Here is a 20,873-nt window from a genome sequence, read left to right as displayed (position 1 = left end):
CACTAATAGAGAGGCTCATCGTGGTGTATTTTATGTATAGCAACTGCAACCTATGCCACTTATCTGTGCCTTTCTAGATTGGATATTAGTTTAGGTTTTCACTTTTTGCTAAGTGTCATTGAAGGTTTGTTAACGACAAAGAAATTTCACTAAGAATTTTCATTCATTTAACTTAAACATTTCAATTTTACCCAGACTTTTAAAGGTATAGAAATGGAGTCCATGCCCCAAAGAAAAAAAAATACTGTATTATATCTCATTTACCATGACATGGAAGATAGGCTAGTGGTATAGCACAGAGTGGTCAGGCTGCAGCAGATCCAGCACACTATTCTGTTCCAGGGGTCGCAGCTGGCCTGCGGCTTTTGAATCTGATAAAAATGAACCCTATCCTTTGGAGATTATCCTGAATGTGTCAAAGAGACTCTTTTCAATCTTTTCAAAATAGCTTTGTCTATGATTAAGTTCCTATTTTGTTGGATGTGGTTGTTGGTGTCAGGGGTGTTGTTAGTCTCATACTCGTTTTACCCTTTAAAGACATTCATCCTGACCAGCTGCATGGCTACTGTTGCTACTAACAGCCCAGAGCCCATGGGGAAGTAGAGGTGGAGGACGAGCAGAACAGACCACTTCCCAACCTACTGGCCATAAGGAAATCGTCTTCCTTGGCCAAGATATATAAGAAATGGGTTTAAAGTTCTGTTTGCATAATCATCTCACAAAATGCTGACCCAGTTTGAACCCTGTTGTTTTTATTCAATGAAACTATTTTAGGCAACATGAATTTTCTCCCCTACAATAAAGTGAGCATAGCTCTTCTGATGCTTATCCAATAGAATCTAGAAGAGAAACCAATGGCAGAGCTAGCATTTATTGAGCACTTACTAGGTTCCAGACTCCCTCCTGTGCACAAACAAGGAAACTGAAATAGGAAGATGTTACCTACCCAAAGTCACACAGTCTGCCAGTGGCAGGTAATGCACCTGGCATTCCAGGCCTAAAATCCACTTTACCAACCATCTTGGAGATTCTTGGAGCTCATTTCTCAGTTTTGTAAAATTGAGTATGCAAAGAATTAGGAGCTGGCATTGTGACATTGTGGGTAAATCCTCTGCCTGCAAAGCAAGAATTCCATATTGGCTCTGGTTCATGTCCCAGTTGCTCCACTTCTAATCCAGCTCCTTGCTAATGACATGGGAAAAACAGTGGAGGATGATCCAGGTGTTTGGGATAGCTGGATGAAGCTCCTGGCTTCAGCCTGGCTCAGCTCTGTTGCAGCCATATAGAGAGTGAACCAGTGGATAGAAAATCTCTCTCTCTCTCTCTCTCTAACTCTGACTCTCAAATAAATAAATAAATCCTCTTTAAAAATAGCTAAAAGATACATTTATTTTAGTGCAAAAAAATGAAATGCATGCAAAATTTCACATAATTTCCATGTGCTTTGTGAATACCACTCATATGTGTGGATTTAAAAATCTTGCACCAAAATTAGCTTACCTCTTAATGCCATTTTCCACAAACATTTTGAAATTCCCTCATATAAGATTAACAATATTTCCTGCTCTTAAAGTACCCAAGAAAAATCATTATTTTGTAAAGAAAGAGGGATGGGGTAGTTTCACAGGAACTGATATTGAACCATGATGGTGACCAATAGCTACCAAGTTAACAGTGAGAAGGGCACTCTGAAGGTCGGACAGGAAAATGTAGGATATTCCCTGCTGATTGCTCAGCACTGCTCTGGAGACATGACACGGTGTATTTGAAGTTTCTGGACTGTCATATTAGAGGACTCTCTAAGTCCTCTCAATATGGTCTAGATGGCAAGACTCATTGTTACAAGGTTGTTCATGCCAGAGCATCCCAACCTTTAATATGCCATGGCACCCAGAAGATAATCCTAACTCAGGCACACTTCCTTTGATCAGGAAGAAGGCTTCCACAGCATTGGAAGTCATGGTGTACGGCAAAGCTGAGGCAGTAGTGAGTGTTGTGAATGTTGTACTATCCCCAGGGACAATTAAGCCAAAGAGAGAGAGACCGACCATGTATGCTTTCCCGATCACTTTCCTGTTCATCTTTTTTTTATCTTTTTGTTTTTGAATATTTATTTTTATTTCTTTTCAAAGGAGACAGAGAGAGAGAGAGAGAGAGAAATCTCTCATCTGCAGATTCATGCCCCAGATGACCACAGCGGTCACGGTTGTTGAAGCCAGAATGCATGAACTCAATCCAGGTTTTGCATGTGGGTGACAGGGACCCAAGTACTCGAGCACCTCTTCCTCTCAAAGTGTGCATTAGCAGGAAGCTGGAATCAGGAGCAGAGCCGAGACTCCAACACTGGCACTCCAATATGGGATGCGGGTGTCCCAAGGCAGTATCTTAACTGCTGCACCAAACATGCACCCCTATTTTTCTAAATATTAATCTTTGCATTGTGATTTCCAGCAAAGTAATTAGAATACTACACATTTTAGAAGGGGATACTTGGTTATAACATGCCCTGTTTTTCACTAAGTGTGATTTTCTACTCCCAACTATTAATTTTCCTTTGTTACTAAAAGCCAGTTATTAAGAACAATTGAGAGAGTTCAATAATATGATCTTAATTTGGTTCTGGGACCTTTTTTACAATTGTTGCTTACTCTGAAACTTGTTTCACTGTTCCCATCTACCAACAGGTTCATGAAATGAGAGAATAAGTGGAGTATCTTTACATTTACCAATATGGAATATCAATTTCTACTTTGCTGTCTGTCCTTCCTTACCTGCTCATCTGTTCTAAATCTTAAAAATAAACAAATTGCCCTTCTCATTTAGCTGGGTCTGGTGTATAATGTGATTTTTAGTCAATCATTCCCATGGTAACTACCATTTTCATCTACAGTCAAGCTTCCTTTCTGTATTTATTTACAAAAGTGCTTTCCTGGAAAAGTTTTTCATATCACTTACATTTACACAAATCTTACGTTGTATCTAAAGAGAAAGTCAACACATTTTTTCTAGTAAAGTCCATTTGGAAGGTGGAAAAGAGAGAGAGAGAGAGAGAGGAATTAACATGTCATTGCTTCCTACTTCATGAATAAGAAAAAAAAATCAGAAAGAGCTTCCATTCTAAGAAAAAATGTACTGAAGTTATAATCCTTGTGGCACAATTGAAACACAAAAATGCTCATCATTGTATAGACATGAATCACATTTTGATAAAGAGGCCATTTCTCATTTCACAACACCTCAATGGACCACGGGGTCCTCATTCATCATGTCTAGCAGGAGGTGACAATGGGTTAGCCACTCAGATGAAAGCTTAGTGTGTCATTCTCATGACACTGAGTCCAGGATGGCCTGGAAATATGATGTTCACAAGAAACAAACTATGGTGCCAATGCTAAGTGCTCAGTTTTAATTTTCATCACTTTATCAAAGGAACAACTGTAGCCAAATCATCATCACCAGGTTGAGAGTCTTCATCACCAAACTTCCATTCAGCAACCACACTCCTTGGTATCTCACCATGTGTCAGGACAGGCATGGGTGGGGGGACTCAGCAGTGGAAGAGAACAGAAGCAGTCTTGGGTATAGAGTGTCACCTGTCACTGAAGTTTTGGGATTTGCTGTGTTTCAGAAATACGTGTTATCATTAAAGTCAAGACAATGTAAGGGCTGTATAAACCCTCTCAACCATTGAAAACTATTCTGGTGATATTCTCTGGAAATGAGTAAGTGCTTGTTTGATGAACTTCTTGTGGTTCCTCCAAAATATTCCAATCTGGGAGTGTTAAAAAAAAATCACAACTCTTTAAAGGGGAGCTTCTCAGATTCTGATAACTATTCATAATTGCATCACTTCCTATAAGGCACAATAGACCACTTAAGAGATTCAAAACATCTAAATTTTCTCTCCTCCCCCCCCCCCCCACATACACACAAATGCTACAGGATTTCAGTGAACGGAAGAACAAGAACGGACTCAGGAAGAAAGTGCTACTTCAGTTGGGTATCAAAAATCTGGATGTAGGGGACACAGAAAATGACAGTTCAGACAAAAAAGAAAAACTAGAGTAAGCAACAGCCAAAAAGAAGAGAGTAATGTGTTAATCTGGAAGGACCATGAAGGCAGGTTGGAATGTCTTAAAACACAGAACCGGGTGTAAATTAGCACAGGGCCAGGATTGGGCCAGTGTAAAATCAGTGATGTGGGTGGGCACAGTGGTAGGCAGTTAATAAAGCAGCAGTGTAAGCTCTCCAGCTCCAGCTGACTCTCATCATGCAGAAATGCCAGTTCAATATTGCCAGTTATTATAAATTTCTGAGAGCAGGAAAATAATTTAACTTTTATGTAGAATCACAGAGTTGATACAATGTTTCACTTAGTAAGGGTCACACAAAACTTGTAGATAGGTTAAGGGTAGCCTGTGAGACTACAAAAATGACACAAGGTGTGGATGGCAACATTAAAATCTTTCTACTCATACATTCCAGTGCCTATTTCCTAACAGCTTCTCTCCCAATCAGGCTTATTATACACCCTCTGTTAGATAATTAGCTGCTTGTCTGAGCTCTAAAGGGTGTTATATTTTGCATTTCTGAAAAAATAACCTTGATTTCACAGATCCTGATCCTGCTGACAGTAGCCCATAGTTTCCTGAATTAGAATGGCTCAGTGCTGTAACAAATAACCTGATGAGTTTAGCAGCTTAACACAATAGATGTTTGCTTCTGTCCCACATAACAATTCAGGGTGGCTGTTGGCTGTCTTTCATGTCAGCCTTCATTTAGGTTCCTTCCATCTCATGGCTGTGACTTCTCTGGATTCTGATGTCCTTCACCATAGACAAGGAAAGCCAAAGAACGGAGCGTCATATACGGGAGAATTTTATAAACCAGACCCACAGTGGGGCACGTGTTACTTTGACCTACGTTTCACTGACAAATAATTCTGCCGTGAATGAACTGAACTCGGGAGAGGCTGAGAAACGAAGTCAAGACGTAAGCCGAGGAGGAAACAGAAAATAAGCCACATCTAATGATCTGATGTCTGTCTTCTTTTTGAAAGACACAAATTATTTGAAAGGCAGAGTTATAGACAAAGAGGGAGAGATAGAGAAAGAGAAATATCTTCCAGCCACTGGTTCGCTCCCCAAATGACCACAACAGCCACAGCTGGGCAGGCAGTAGCCAGGACCCAGGAACTCCATTAAGGTCTCCCACATGAGTGTCGGACCAAGTATTTTGGCCAGCTCCACTGCCTTCCCAGGCACCATAGCAGGGAGCTGAGCTGGAAGCAGAATGGCTGGGACTCTGGAGCGAGCAGGCTGGCCCCTGCATTCTTTTTCAAGCAGTGTTCGTTTTCATCCAATACCATCTCTTCATCTCAGATCTGAATGTGAAGGTCTTATTTCATAGTTAAGTACAAGCAAGGTTGAAATAAATGTTAGAAGCAGCCACAGAATTCAAAGGTTATTCAACACCAGCAAACTGTCTATTCTTTCTCTACTGCTCTCTCCTTCCCTCTGAAACACGTGAGAAATTTCACCTCCAAAGCTCAGCAACATACACTTGGTAATTCACTTGTCGTCTGTACTCCAGGAGTGGCCCCTCATCTGCTCCTATAATAGCATCCTTCATATAAAGTGCAGTCAATATGCTTCACTTATATCATTTACAAGGGTGAAAAACATGCTGGAATGTCATTAGCTTGTATTTTATACCAGGAAAACAGGCTCATCAAGTGCTTTCATGAGGTAACAGCTTTGATCAAAACAAGATTTAATTAAACAAATAATTAGCGCTGGAACCTGATCAAAGCATGAATGTACTGATTTTCTTTCCTCTTGTGTATAATGAGTGCTTCAGACTCTCACCTCCCTGGTTTCATCTAACTCAGACTTTCTGTTCTTTACCCAAAGAGAATGTTCACGAGACTTGTCAGTGGAAGCTGGGACCAGCATGAAGGCCTAAATTCCTAATCTATTTTGATGCATTTACTAAACATAAAAAGGATCCTCAGCCTTGCGACTCAAAACATCCCACCCAGTACACCAGGGCATACTTGCTTGCTTTGAGATTTATGACGAAAAATCATATATAGAGATTTTGAAAAGTAAGTGATTATTTCCCATTGATTCAAAGAGTTCACAAGGGTGAAATTATATTTAAATAGTATTTGGATGGCTGCCTTTGAAAATTCCTAAATAATTATGTACTTTGGTTCAAAGGATTTTGAATATAGACTGTAATGTTAGAAAGCAGAGACAGCTAGAATAAAAATGTCTTCTCATGAAGCATTTCCTAAAATAATCAGCCAGTACAATTTTTACCTAATCATTTATCATTCCTGAAGTTATTTGGGTGTAAAAGATTTAAATTGTATCTGAACTCAATTTGATCTATGCACTTATATTTTATAATTTTTTCTACTAATAAAGTATGTACAAATTATTTTGGGACTATTACTATAATTGTGAGATTAGATGCTCTAACTAGAACCCATAATTGATTTTATTCATTATTCTCATTTATGCTTTGGCTGATTCATTCCTTTATCCATCATTTCAGTTTTAGCTTTTAATATCATAATTAGTCAAAGTCTGACTCTTGATAAAATTTCACTAAAATACTCTTTTCAGAAACAAAAAGATGCTCATGTTTAAAAACAGTAAAATATAATTAAATCAATTCATTACAGAAGACGGTCTACAAAGTCTATTTAATCCTATATAAGTGAAAGTAATAATTTTAAGACTTTTCAGAAGCTCATTTTGTCTAACAAATATCAATATTTCAATACTTCCAATTTTTAAATGTATCTATTTGCAAAATTATATTTTATTGCTCTTTAATTTATTATTCCAACTAATGCAAATAAATTTCAAAGTATTTTATAAAATTAATTTCTGACTAAAAATATTTATAATTTCCTTAATTCTTTATTGTTTATATTTATGTAGTCTTAAGTTTTATAGATATCTGTCCATAACTAGAAAAAAATGTTAATGGAATCTTTACAAATTCAACAGATTCCCTCCACCAAAATAAATAGCATTTTCAAAGTTATTGATGCAATAAAAGGAATATCTCACATCTGGTTCAAAGTTGTTAGCCAAAAACGCCTATTTACCTCAAAATTACCATGTAAGGCAATGTTGAATAACTTACATTGGCATATTTCCATTAGACACCCATTATACACAAGAGATTAACATTTTAAGCACATGTAAATATTAAATGTCCTCTTATAGAAAATATTACAATATCAGGTGTTGTTCATAAAGCTAGTTATAAAGTCATGCTAACAATAGCAAAAGCCCATACAACTCACAATTACAGAACTGCTCATCTGTCTGTTCTGCTTGGAAACAGTCAATATTTTCCAAAGGAGAGAGAGAGTGCACCACCTTTGAACAATAGTGTTAGAAGATTAATAAAGGACATACAAAAGACATGGAAATACTTCTAGTCTAAAAATGTTTAAATCATAAATGTATCATCTTGGATTCATTTTCACTTTTGTGTGAAGGTTCTCCTTCATAAGTACCAAGATATTGAAGAGATTACATTATTTTGACAGGCAGAGTTAGACAATGAGAGAGACAGAGAGAAAGGTCTTCCTTCCATTGGTTCACCCCCTAAATGGCTGTTACAGTCAGCACGCAGCGCCGATCTGAAGCCAGGAGCCAGGTGCTTCCTCCTGGTCTCCCATGCAGGTGCAGGACCCAAGCACTTGAGCCATCCTCCACTGCCTTCCCAGGCCACAGCAGAGAGCTGGACTGGAAGAGGAGCAACCGGGACAGAACCAGCGCCCCAACCGGGACTAGAACCCGGAGTACCAGCACTGCAGGGGGAGGATTAGCCTAGTGAACCGCGGCGCCAGCCAGAAGAGATTACATTAATGGGAATTCACCAAGAATTATGGGCATCAATTTCAAGCATAAAATCTGATTTCTTAAAAAAAATCATGTTCATGAAAACACACTCAAGTTACTCATTAAAATTTTTCAAAGCATTTGGAAGTTTTATACAAATTCATTGTTTATTAATCTTTTTTGTTTTGTAGTTTTATTACAATTATACAATATAAAAGTGATTATTTTCACCAAAGTCTCTGTCCTTGTCTCCCAGTTCCCTTGAATTTACCCCAGTGTGCCACACAGATGTGGCTGTGTCCTATGTATGACACTTGACATAAAAAATTCTGAGAATCCCTGTGCGTAGTTAGGCAGTGTCTAATATGAAATTATGCAACCTGTGTAGTACATTTGAATGAGGTTCAAGAAATACTTTCACCCAAAATGTGAAAATATGAAAAGAATCAGAAAGCATGCAGTGGGTTGACATGAAGTCTATCTTTACCAACCTGTCTTGAAAAATAAAGAGCTCTACCATCTCAAAAAAAAAAAAAAAAAAAAAAAGTCAAACCACAAAACTAAAGTAATCAAAAATGATAACCTTCAGTCTGATGCCATGTTGTAATTATATCATTAATTTGAGGGAAAAGTACATAGTAAAAGCCCAATGATTATTTCATATGCTAATCTGAAGTCCTTCCTTTGAATAATGTTTACATTGAGGAATTGGTTGATTTTCCTCTCTGTTCTTATACTGCCATTTTCCCCTACAGGTCTGCTGAAATAAAACTTTTTCCATCACATTTCCTACAGGTCTACATATGGGACCTCCTACAGAATTTAACAGCCAGCACACTCTTCTCTTTAAAAAAGTGCCAGAGGATGCCAGAGGGTCCCTAACCACTCCAGTGTGAATGATACCAGACATTAACATTAACAATGAAAACAGGCACACAGACAGAGTATCACAGCAATTTCTCCATGAAGCACAAAGATGGCGTATTCACAACAATAATTGTCAGTAGCAAATATTTTCTTAGGACAGGCAGTAGGGAGTCATGTAACAAAAAAAAAAAAAAAAAAAGGAAATCACCTACTACACAAGCTGCAAGAATATTCAATGCTTGAAAAAACCTAATAAGTCTTCAAATATATTGCACATACATTACAGTGTATTTGCAAGACAATCTTTCAAGCAACTAAGATCGCCTAGGGATTTTTAAAATAGCAGTAACGATAATAATTATTGCTATGTTATAAATCCTTATTACGTTGTTTTATACAATAAGGGTTGTCAAAGGCACTGTATCTCTTGAAACATTAATAAATATGCAGTTTGTAGAAAAAATGTAACCTTATTGAAATGTCCTTTATAATCAATGAAAAGGTACAATTAAACCTCAGCCTAGATGGCAGCTGCTAATAGCTCAGAAACATTAAATTCTATACCATCTTTGGTTATTTTCCTTAATTCCAATCCTGAAAAAAACAAAGTAAGTCAATTCAGGACATTAAACACAGATACATTGTGTCAGGACTGGAATCAGGGTATTATTGAGTGTATTAAAATGTCTAACATGTATGAGCTGTGAACTATTAACATAAATTTGAATTAACATACAATTTTAAAAACAACATTTAGAAAGATACTAGTGATGAGATGAATTTTACATTCAAAATCATGGATTATTACAATATAACTTGCAGCCTGTCAGCTGAGGATGAAATGCAGCAAAATAAATTGCAACTCTTTTATCAAAATTAGCTGAAAAAAATAGCACATGGAGTTAAAATGGTGCAAATATTCAATCTGTGCAGTGGTTAAGCATTCAGAGCTGCAGTAAGTTCATATACAATATAATACAGACATGTAGTAATTATAAATATGTTATGAAAACAACTTTAAATTTTGCTAGCTAACAAGAATCCCTTCAAGTTATTTTTGGCATAGCGCCAGAGGCTTTATCTAAAGACGGATGCAAGGCATTATTTCTTCATAAAGTTCCCAACATGTAGCACTCAGAATCTTCAAGTATCAACACAGTCAAAATGCTGGTTTGTTCATGTATTCTTCCATGGTCTGAAAAAGAACCACAAATTAGAACAGTCTTCTTTTTAAACCACATCCTTTAGCAGACTGCAATTTCTTTTAGTCTTTTCTTTGTGCCATTATTAAGAAGTTTCCAAATGTATATGTAGACATAAATCTTTGCACTCTAATCAAGAAAGGTGGTTCAGAGTTTGAGTATAATTTGTATGCACAACCATACAGCTGGAACTAAATGATTTTCAATTGAGAAAAAGCAAAACTTGATCATAAAATGAATGCCTAAGAAGAAAAATGCCCAAGCAACATCTGCCAGACATCACTGAAAGATAAATGAGCCTTCTGAAATGATCAAGAAGCCCACATCCAGGCCCCTGTGGCAGAGACGCCTGAATCACACTGTGTGACATTGTCTTGGCTCCTACGTTGTGCGGAACATCTTTATTACACTTATTGCCAAGACATAAAAGATAAACACACCATAATGGTGAAGAATTCCTGCTGTGTGTTTTGAAAAGGCTATCCTCCCAAATAGGACGTAATTTACCAATTATGCTTCCTCAGCCTCTTCATCAATTACCAAGGCTAGATATTTTTCCAGCACTTTTGAAAACATAAATACTTGAACAGACTCACAAGTATAAGCAGAGTTAAAACTTACAGTAATTTTGTAAGCCCAATAGCATGCAAGATGGATGGACTTCTTGCATTCTTTCTGCAAAAACATCCATAGGAGCTGATGTTGTGGCATGTGGGTTACTCTGCCACCTGCAACTCGGCATCCAGTATCTGAGTGCTCGTCTCATATGAGCACTTTCTTCTAAAGTGCCAGCTTGATCCCTTGCTGCTCTGCTTCCTATCTAGCTTCCTGCTAATGCACCTGAGAAGGCAGAGGAGGATGGCCCAAATGCGTGGGCTCCTGCCACACCAATGCACTTCCCGGCTTCTGGCTTCAGACTGGCCCAGCCCTGGCTGTTGCAGCCATTTGGGGAGTGAACCAGTGAATAGAAGCACATTTCTCTCCCCCCGCCCCCTTCTCTCTCTCTCTCCATGTCTCTGTCACTCTGCCTTCCAAATAAATAAATTTTAAAAATAAAAAACATAAAACCACATATTTTTGGTGTAGTAACATGGCTCCGGGCTGGATCAGTAAGAGAACTCGAAGAGGCAGAAAGTTATCCTCAGATACACCCTGCTTCTTCCATGTGCATCACTGTCACTTCATCCAGCCAGCAATGCGTGATTTGTTCTTAAGCTTAAACCCTAGTGTATGTGACTTATTTGAACCTGTCCAGAAAGACACTGAGCAGCATGGGCCACAGAGAACAAGGCCACTGCTCAAGCAAGATTGCCAAGGGGATACCAAGGTTATGAATCAGATATTTTAAATGCTTTCCATCAGCTCTATTTAGAATCCCAGTGCTCCTTCGCTGATGGTACTTGTGTTGACTACTCCACACTCCTAAGGCTCACCACCTCCAAAATGAGCATGCGCCAAGAGACACCCTCACCCTAAGACTTCTGCCCTGTGTCTCCTCCTATAGACACTGCCCACGTTTCTTAACTTAGCCAGACATCCCATGCTGGTTTTACCCAGTCTACACTTTATACCATTCAAAAAGGAACACAAAGTTGCAAACACAAAATTGGGATCACAAACTTCTGAATAATGACATGGTATTTTCATTAATTGCTTGATACTCCCTTAAAATAGTTTAACTTCGTTGTATTGCTAGATATTCTTTGCAATTGAAATACCACATTTCTGTCAAATTGACAAAAATGAATAACTCTATGAGAGTATTGTCAGCTGCAGGACCAATCAAAGGTCCTGGAGTCAGCGCTTCACTGGCCTGTAGCTATTGCCACTTCTCACAGCAATAAGCAGCAGATGAGGATGCCTGCTAAACACTACACAGGCTGTACTGTCTCAGCCATCCTGTTACTGAACTATGTGAACTAATAATGTAAGATTTGGTATGTTCTTGAACTTGCTACTTCAAAGGTTTGGACAGACTGAAAACTGGCACCACCCCAAGGAGCTCAGCCCTTGTCTTCATAAGAGGAGTGCTAGAGACTGTATCTAGGGACCCTCGCACTGTGGTGTTTCATGCATTCACAGTGCACATACAGGATTCTCTATTGCATCATGGTTTGTGTTAGCTGTCGACATGTTTATGCTTTGAAAGGTGACGTGTTGGCGTGCATCTAGCAGCTTCTCCTGCAGCCACACACATAGATGAGGCACTCTTGCTTCAGCATCAGAGGCAGCATTGGACTGTCCATTCTGAACATACTTTCTTGGTCTAGAACACCTGCTAACAGATGCCCTCCGTGGTCACCTCAGGAATTGCACTCTGCAGTTAACCACTAATCTTTTCAGTTTCTTTTTCCTCCAAATACCTTTATGTCATTGTCCACATGGACACTCTGCCCTCCCAAAAAAAGGTCATCCCCAACCAACCAAACTGTGCCTTTATTTTCCCATTTTCAACATCTAGGCCTAGTACACCCAGAATAAACTGTGAGTACCTGGAAATTTGAGACTATGTGTGTTCGTACTAAATATGTGAGGATAGGCTTTTAAAAATTTTTAATATTCTTTTTTAAATTTAAGATTTATTTATATTCATTTGAAAGGCAGAGTGTCAGACAGAGAACGACAGAGAAAGAGATCTTCCACCTGCTGGTTGATTCCCCCAAATGACCACAACAGCCAAGCCTGGGCCGGGCTGAAGCCAAGAGCCAGGAACTCCACTCTGGTCTCCCAGAGCAAGGGCTTAAGCACTTGGGCCATCATCCACTGATTTCCCAGACACATCTGCAGAGAACTAAACCAAAAGCAGAGCAGCTGGGACTCTAACTGGTGCTGCAATATGGGATGACAGGCTCACAGGTGTCATCTCATTATTAACCTGTCTAGCCTGCTGCACCACATCATCTTAGAATATTTTTAATATTCTAAGAAACATTTATTACTGAGGGATTGGGGAAAGTCCCAGGGGCTACTTCAAAGTCTAAAATTGTTCTGAAAGTAAAGGCAAGTCGCAACAGCCTCCCTTAACCTTTAGTCACTACAAATAAGTGTTTAGATCCACATGCAGGAAGGAAATGGCAGTCACGTTTTTCCTTTATGCAATTACATTATTTGAACCTATCCACTCTAAACTTTTCTAAAGCAGACAAGATATACAAGGTCAGTTTTTAAATACGATCCCCCACACCTTCATTGACTTCAACAAGGTGAGTTGCAGAGCCCCAGACACCCTAAAAACACTTTCTCCATTTGGCAGATGGTTTTAATCCAACAAGGGGGTTTTAGAGGGCAGCCATGACATTGCCTGCTCACCACAGGGAACACAAAAGATAAATGCTGGGCACCCTGGGACCTGCCCTTCAATACCTTCCATTCTGTCATCAGCTACATGTACTTCCAATTGGTGAATTGTGAAGGATCTCACTCTTGAAACACCTGCTTCCCAGATTTAAATGGAACTAGGAGCACCAGACTTACTGCAAGCTCTTTAAAACGCCTAGTGTTTCAAAATAGCCCAGGTGTGTCTTGGCCCCAATTCAGGGAGCTTTAATTATCGAAGTGTCAAAGACCCTGTTAAATGTCTGCTTCTCCTACAAGGAGATTAAGGATCCTGAGGATAGAATTATAAATAACCTCCATCCTCCATTGCCTACCTCTCCATCCCTGGTATATTTTAAGAAATGCTGTTCTGTGGAATTTCCAAACCACTGATTTCTGAAGTACCTTGTAAAATTCCCTTCTGGTGGCATCTGAGAGAGCCACGTAAATAAGAGGGAGTTTAAATGTAAGCAATGTTTAAATCAAGCAATGAATGTATTGGCCTCTCAATGGGAACATGCAGCTGCTGCCTATGGACTCCTTCTCAGACAGACATCTTCAGGACCAGTCAGTCACCTGAGGACTGATCTCCTCGATGGGCAGGAGCAAGTCAGCAGCTCAAAGCACTTGCTGAGAAATTAAGCCTAATGTTTTCCAAACTTGGCCTCTTATTTCCAAAGAGCAGGAAGGGTTTAAGATAGGAAGATGGAAAGATCCACTTACATGGTGAAAAGAAGTACCTAGAAACCTAGACAGAGCTGGCCAAACCCAGGCCCTCAGACAGACAGACAGACACACACACACACACACACACACGTGTGTGTGAAGACACTTACACTGGGGCTGGTCAGATCATCTTTATTTTGGAGGGCAAAGGTCAGCAGGGTGGAGTGTGTGATCTCTCAGAGTCCTTGGGAAGACAGAAGAGTCTAATGTAGTTTAAGCTCCCTGATCAGTTGTGGTGCAAATAAGGGCTGTTTCTAACAGAGAAGTCCTGCTATGTTTTTATACCAGAATAACAGTCAGAAGTGGTACAAAACGTATGCTTCAGGACCCATTTTTACCTCTGCAAGCAAGGAGCAAACAGGAGCATGCATACAGCCTTCCCCAGAGGTGCAAGAAATTTTAATTAAAATGATAAATGCCATCTTCAATAATAAAGCTCTAATATTTCTGGCAAATGAAGTAACTATGTGACACTATTCTCCTTTCCCAGGGCAGCACAGACATTTTAATGAAAGTCTTTTAATACATCTCATTATTCTTGAAAAGAGTAGCACCAAGCAATAGCGCCTTTTCAATAGGGACATATCCTCACACTAAAATCTCACCCAAACATGAAGAGCAAAGACTCTAGAAGCCAACTTCCTGGATTCCAATCTATATTCCACACTTAACTAGTTGTGTGACATAGAGAAGTGCATCATTTAACCTCCTGAAGTCTGGTTTGCTTATCTGTAAAATGGGGTAGAAACACTACGTACCTCTTAAAATTGCTGTAAGAGTTAAATGAGCTACTGACAGTCAATTGCTTGAAAACTGTATTGGGCATGGTGTAAGTACTCAGTACATGTTGGCTAATACAATATTAACACTATTATCACCACTATCACCATATTTTCCCATATTAATGGGAAACTGTACTGACCTCTTGTAACATATCAGAGTCTTCAATGGCTTTGACAGCAGTTTTCTTGGATGTTTCCTGAATTTCTCCACCTATTATAAACTCATCAAGGATGAAATAAGCCTTTTCAAAATTAAAAATAATGTCCAGCTCACAGACCTGGTAGGAAAAAAAATATTTTGATAAACTTGCAATAGGATCAGGGGAAACACTTGCCGATATCTCAAGCTTTCCCAGGTTTGCAACCATATGCCATACCAAATATAAAAATATCTGATTGGGGCCAGCAATGTGGCACAGCAGGTTAAGCTTGTAATGCAAGCATCCCATATCAGAGTACAGGTTCAAGTCCCTGCTGCTCCATTTCCAAACCAGTTCCTTCCAAATGTGCCTGGGAAAATAGCAGAAGATGACTCAAATACTTGAGTGCCTGTCATCTACATAGGAGACTTGGACAGTGTTCTGGACTTCTGGCTTCAGCCTGGTCTAGACCTTGCTGTTGTGGCCATTTGAGGAGTGAACCAGTGGATAGAAGATATCTCTCCCTCTCTCTCTACCTCTCCCTCTCCTTTCTCCTCTCCCTTCTCCTTTCCTCTCTCTCTACTTCTCCCTCTCCCTCTCCCTACCTCTCCCTCTCCCTTTCTCCCTCCTTCTCTCCCTTAGCCCCCTATCACTTTGCCTTTAAAATAAATATTTTTTTAAAAATATCTGATTGTATTTTTAAAGACAGAAATCTAGAGCCAGGGAATTCTGGGTATTTAATAAAAGAAAAATCACATTCTATTAAAGCAGAGAAGGTCCTTAGATAATAATGTTGTATGTTGCAGTAAGACACTTGAGATTCAACAGAGGAACATGGTCACTCAGCTCCTATTTCCACCTGCACAAAGGACAGCTGAGCCCCTAGCTGGGTTTTAGGAACAAGTGCAGAGTTCCATTTCTCTGCTCTCTGGTCTGTAAATCCTGACTCCTAGCATGAAGATTCTCTCTGCAGCTCGCTTTTCAGGAACATATTAGCTCAACTGTGCTAATGTTTCTCAAAATTACTTCAGAGACCAGTGGTTTGGGACCTTTATAGTGAATCAGGCTCACCCAGAGGCTCATTAAAACACAGTGCTGGACCTGCCCTCAGCTTCCAATATACTAGGTCTGGGTCAGGTTGAGAGTTCTCATCTGTAACAGGTTCCCAAGTGCAGCTGATACTGCTGGACTTGCAAATGTTACATCAAAAATCACTCTCTGATAGACGTTGGTGTTTAAATGCAGCAAGTGGCAAGACCACCCCCTATAATCCAATGCCCCAATAAGACAGCTGTTCAGGCATTTTCTTTGCTGTCTGCCTCCTATTTATTCCTCAACTCACCGACCCCTAACTTTGCTTTGCATACTAGCCACCCAACAGAAGCTACTCTGTTAAAAGCTTTGCTCGAAGTTTAGAATCCTTCCCCACATTTGCCACTCAGCAGCACTTGATCCTCTTCATCAATACCTGGCCAATGGAATGCACTTTTCTCTCGCTCCTCCGACTTGGGCAATACCATTTAATTTCTGTTCTCCTCCTGCCTCTCTGATTATTCCTCCTCTAACTCCCTGGATGATTTAGTTCCTTATCACCTTGCATTCACTCAGGAAAGATTTACAGAGTGCACAAGATGTATCACTCAGCAGAACAGACAAACATCTCTGCCATGTGCTCCTTACATTCTGGAAACCCATCTTCTCCTTGGATATTCGTGTTCCACAATAGGGTCTCTTCCCTTTGCAATACACCTGTTCCTCCAGACAATCACATTGGCATTCTGCAGCTGTGTCTAGCAAGCAGGAGACTCAACAAACCTCCACGTCCAGCCCTTACCTCCTTCTGGGGCACTAGTTCACCATATTTTCTGTTGCTAATTAGACAATTTGGATAGTTTCAATCCATGTTTCCACATCCCAAACTAGTGTCAAGCTTATTCTTTTTCCTTTGGTTTCTATTTGGTTTAGTAGCTGCAACCTCCTATTACTTATCTATTTACTTATTTGAAAGCAGAGTAAGGGGGGGGGGGGGGCGGGAGAGTGAGAGAGAGTGCTTCTATTTGATGACTCAGTCTCCAAAAAGCCACAACAGTTGGGACTGGGACAGGTTGAAGCCAGGAGCCAGGTACTCCATTCCAGTGAGTCTCCCACGTGAGTAAAAGGAACTCAAGTACTTCAGCTGTAGTCTGCTACTTCCCAGGTGCATTAGCAGGGAGGTGGATTAGAAGGGGAATAGCCAAGACTTGAACCAGCACTGCAGTATGGGATGCTGGCAACTCAAGTGGCAGCTTAACCCACTGTACCACAACCCACACCTGGAACATCTTTCTAATTGCTCAATAATTCATCCTAGAGTTCAACTTATTCCCCCCTACCTCCACCCCTCATCCCTCCCTCTCCCTTAGTGTCATCCCACAAATTCCTACTGATTCGACCCTCTAAATCCCAAACCCTCCCCCTCTTCTTGGTTTTCACAGTCCTTGGTCAGGCCTGAAACACCTCACCTTTAAGCTACGGCAATGATCTTCTGTGTGAAGTTTGTGTCTGCTCAAGGCCATTGACCAAGGACATTTTGCTAAAATGCTGATCTTGTTCCTCTCCTGTCCAGGACAAAGTTTAGTTCCTCAGCATGGAATAAAGGAATCTTTACAACCGACAGGGGCCCTGCTCTCTGGTTCTTGGTCAGGGCTTATCCCATGCTATAGCCATACGTGCCATAAACTTGCTGTGTTCTTGCATGCCTTCACCCTTTGTACATTCCAGAAATTCCTGGAATGTTCCTCCTCTCCTGCTAGTGAAACCATGCTCATGTTCCAAGGCCAAATTCAAAAGTCAGGGGCACAGTGACTGCCCAGGTTGTGTGTTCCCCTTCAGATTTCTTATCATTTCCTCTGGGTTCTCATTTGTATCTTCTAGATACTAGAACATGCTCACTTATTGATCACTAATCACCCTCCACCCCTATCCCCCATACTGGGAGCTCAGGGTAGGGACTTGTCTTCATCACTTTTATGTCCCTGTTATCTTGCACGTAGTGAGATGGAATATATATCTGCAGGGTAAACAAACAAGTCAGCCACCAGATAGGTCTTGTTTCTATCATGCTGAGGATTAATGGCTTCCCAGATAATTTTCTGATTCTACTGAACGCTATAACTTTACATAAAATAGATGCCAATAGTCTTGCAAATTGCTCCATATATTTAGGATTTAGGTCAATAAACTTGCAGACTCCACGAGCAACATGGTTTATGTTGACAGATTCAATTGAATGTAGAAGCACATGAACAAATGAATACAACACCACTGTGATAGATGGCCAGCTCAGAAAAACTCATACAACTCATCTGCAAGGGTTACAAACTCTTCGTTCACTAGAAAATAGCATTAAAGCAACAATAAACATATATATATATACACACACCCATACACACACACATAAATCCTCCCCCCCTAAAATATCTCTGTGTGTATGAGTGGGCTTGTGTATACATGTATGAGCATATACATACCTGTACACATACACACACAAGCATGCATATACAGCTGTGTGTCCACACGCACACATGTATATGCACACATGACCAAAGATGGCCAAATTTCAAGTAAAAGAATATATTCACTGGGAACAATGATAACCTAAGACTACCCAGAACCAGAAGGTTTTACTCTTGAGAATAGGCATCCAGGAGAGAACAGTGTGATGAAAGCACACATATTTTCAAATGAACTTTTTCTTTTACTTCTCATTCCAGGAAGTTGGATGCTCATGGAACAACGCTCCCCAAGGCAAAAATGTGGTGAAGCACAGCACAGTGTGAACTGGGCATTTAAAATTACAGTCCCAGGCTGGGGAAAGTAATAGAGGTCTTCAAAAATTCATAGAAAATGCACATTATGAGAAAATTACACAGGGATTTCAAGTTTTTTCTATAAAAGCAAGCTCATTTTTAAATCCTACTTTCTATGCACTTTATAAAGTACCCCTATGTGGGCAATGGGGAAAGGAGATAGGATCCATGTTATAGAAAGAATTCTCGAAAACCCTGAGACAAACATCACAAAAACAAGGAAATGCTGTCAAGAAGCAATTCATAGTCAATTAAAGAAGAAATGGAAATGGCCGATACATCTTGTATAATGTACAGCCTCGCCAGTAATCAGAGAAATGCAAGCTAAATTGATGTTCATCTGAAAACTAAGAGATAATATCCAATATCCAGTACTAGAGATGGTTTGAACAAATAGATATTCAAGCTCATGTTAGTGGAATTCATAAATGTTATAGAGTACTGAGTTGAACTACAGTATAGTATTTACCAATTTTAAACGTAGAGTTCCTTTGACCAACAATTCCATGAGGAATTTGTTCCCATACTGTATTCAAATTAGTATACAATAACATATATGAGCAATTGAGATTATAATTTCATCAATTATAATAATCAGATACAACCAAAGTTTACTCATAAGGTAATGGTTTAAATAACATATGGTATACCCCCATTGACTCCTATGTAGAAATTGAAAAGAATGAAGTAGATTTATACAGACAGATGTGGAAAGATCTTCAATGCAGACTTACAAAGGAAAAAAGGAAAGTTGCAAATAACATGCATAGAGCAGTCCCATTTATTTTTTAAAACCTACATATCTAAACAGATATATAAAATTATGCATTGTTCTACAATGTTGAACAACTTAAACACAATGAAATCACAGTAAGTCAGGCATTCATGCACAGGAAAGAAGACAACGAGAAGCAGGCAGTTACCAGAGGTCAGGAGAGGCAGAAGTCAGGAGTTAGAGTAGCATTAGCTGAGGTACCTCAGAGGTCAAGGCAGGTGCACACCAGGAATCCAAGACAGACAGCAGTCTCATTAGGACAAACCGGCAATCAGAATCCTGCAAAGTGAACCTGATAGACACTAATACAAGTTCTCTAGGAACTTCTTGTACCCCACTCTGAGAACAGCAATCCAACCCCAGCAGCCTGGGGCTATTAGTTTAGCACCCAGTAAGTGGTAAGCATCAAGTGAGGTGGTACACAGTCCGCTACATAAAAACACACACAGATTACTGTGCATTTGCTATCTCTAGATAATTGGAGATATGGATCCACAAGCTCCACTGGCATGACAGAGAACGTTACCAGTGAGCAATTACACACTGACAGATCATACACAGCTGTAAAGTGCTACTCCTGGTTATTCTTTGAATTGAATACCATCTGAGAATAAGAAGAGAAAACATGCTAGAAGAATCATAAATCATATTCGCATTTCTTCTAATTACTCAAATTCTTCAAAAATTCTACCTTAAATTCTGTCTCCGTACATCAGAAATATCACCTTAATGTTCAAATGGCTCCACTCCATCCAATTTTGCAAATACACATGGCTTCCTCCATATCACAATGTTAATAAATACAGGAGTCATTTTATTTATTTTTTTCTCATGTATCTCGATTATGGAATAAAGCTTACAAAATACGGAAACTGATCATTTAACTTTATCTTCAATTTCTTAGCCATGTGCTTTATTGTAATTTGGCTTGAAAGTCTTTTCTTATAGCAGAATACTTGATGCCATGAGATTATTTCTGGCATTTCACAAACTAAATCCTTTTGGATTACTACAGACCCTTACCTACTGAATTCTATTCTAAAGAAAATACAAAACATTTCAAGTTACATGCAGTAAGTGCTTCAGGTAAAAAGAAACTCCATAAATACTATAAAGTCACAAATAAAACAAAAGTAAATATAACACAATGCACAACTATACAGCAATTAGAAGTTTATACAGAATTGTTATTCACCCTACATATTTGGCCCTCATGGCAGCCCCATGAGTTAACAAAGTAACATTAACCTTTTTGAGTTTCCTTTTTATCATCTGTAAAATGGACACAGGTGGCAGGCCCCAAATCCTGGGTCGGCTATGGAAGCAAGTTGACCCCAGCATCTGACAAGA

General features: G+C 39.5%; 1 protein-coding gene across 4 annotated transcripts in view; it reads right to left on the bottom strand.

The window, feature by feature from the left end:
• Positions 1 to 8,011: 8,011 nt before the first annotated feature.
• AP1S3 (adaptor related protein complex 1 subunit sigma 3) overlaps positions 8,012 to 20,873 on the bottom strand; it is a 69,585-nt gene continuing 56,723 nt past the window's right edge. For 2 of the 4 annotated variants that reach the window (XM_070071502.1, XM_051849126.2), the window contains exons 4-5: positions 14,901 to 15,038; positions 8,012 to 9,930 (exon numbers count right to left, since the gene is read on the bottom strand). In XM_070071502.1, the coding sequence (XP_069927603.1) occupies positions 9,895 to 9,930; positions 14,901 to 15,038 (174 nt within the window). In that variant the 3' untranslated portion in view covers positions 8,012 to 9,894. Of the gene's footprint in view, positions 9,931 to 14,088; positions 14,163 to 14,900; positions 15,039 to 20,873 lie in introns of all 4 variants that reach the window. The other 2 variants (XM_051849127.2, XM_070071503.1) reach the window with 2 other exon arrangements.

This window comes from Oryctolagus cuniculus, chromosome 3 (assembly GCF_964237555.1).
Source record: "Oryctolagus cuniculus chromosome 3, mOryCun1.1, whole genome shotgun sequence".
Taxonomy (NCBI): domain Eukaryota; kingdom Metazoa; phylum Chordata; class Mammalia; order Lagomorpha; family Leporidae; genus Oryctolagus; species Oryctolagus cuniculus.
The sequence above is the reverse complement of the archived record's forward strand: the minus strand, read 5'-3'. Positions and strand labels throughout refer to the sequence as shown.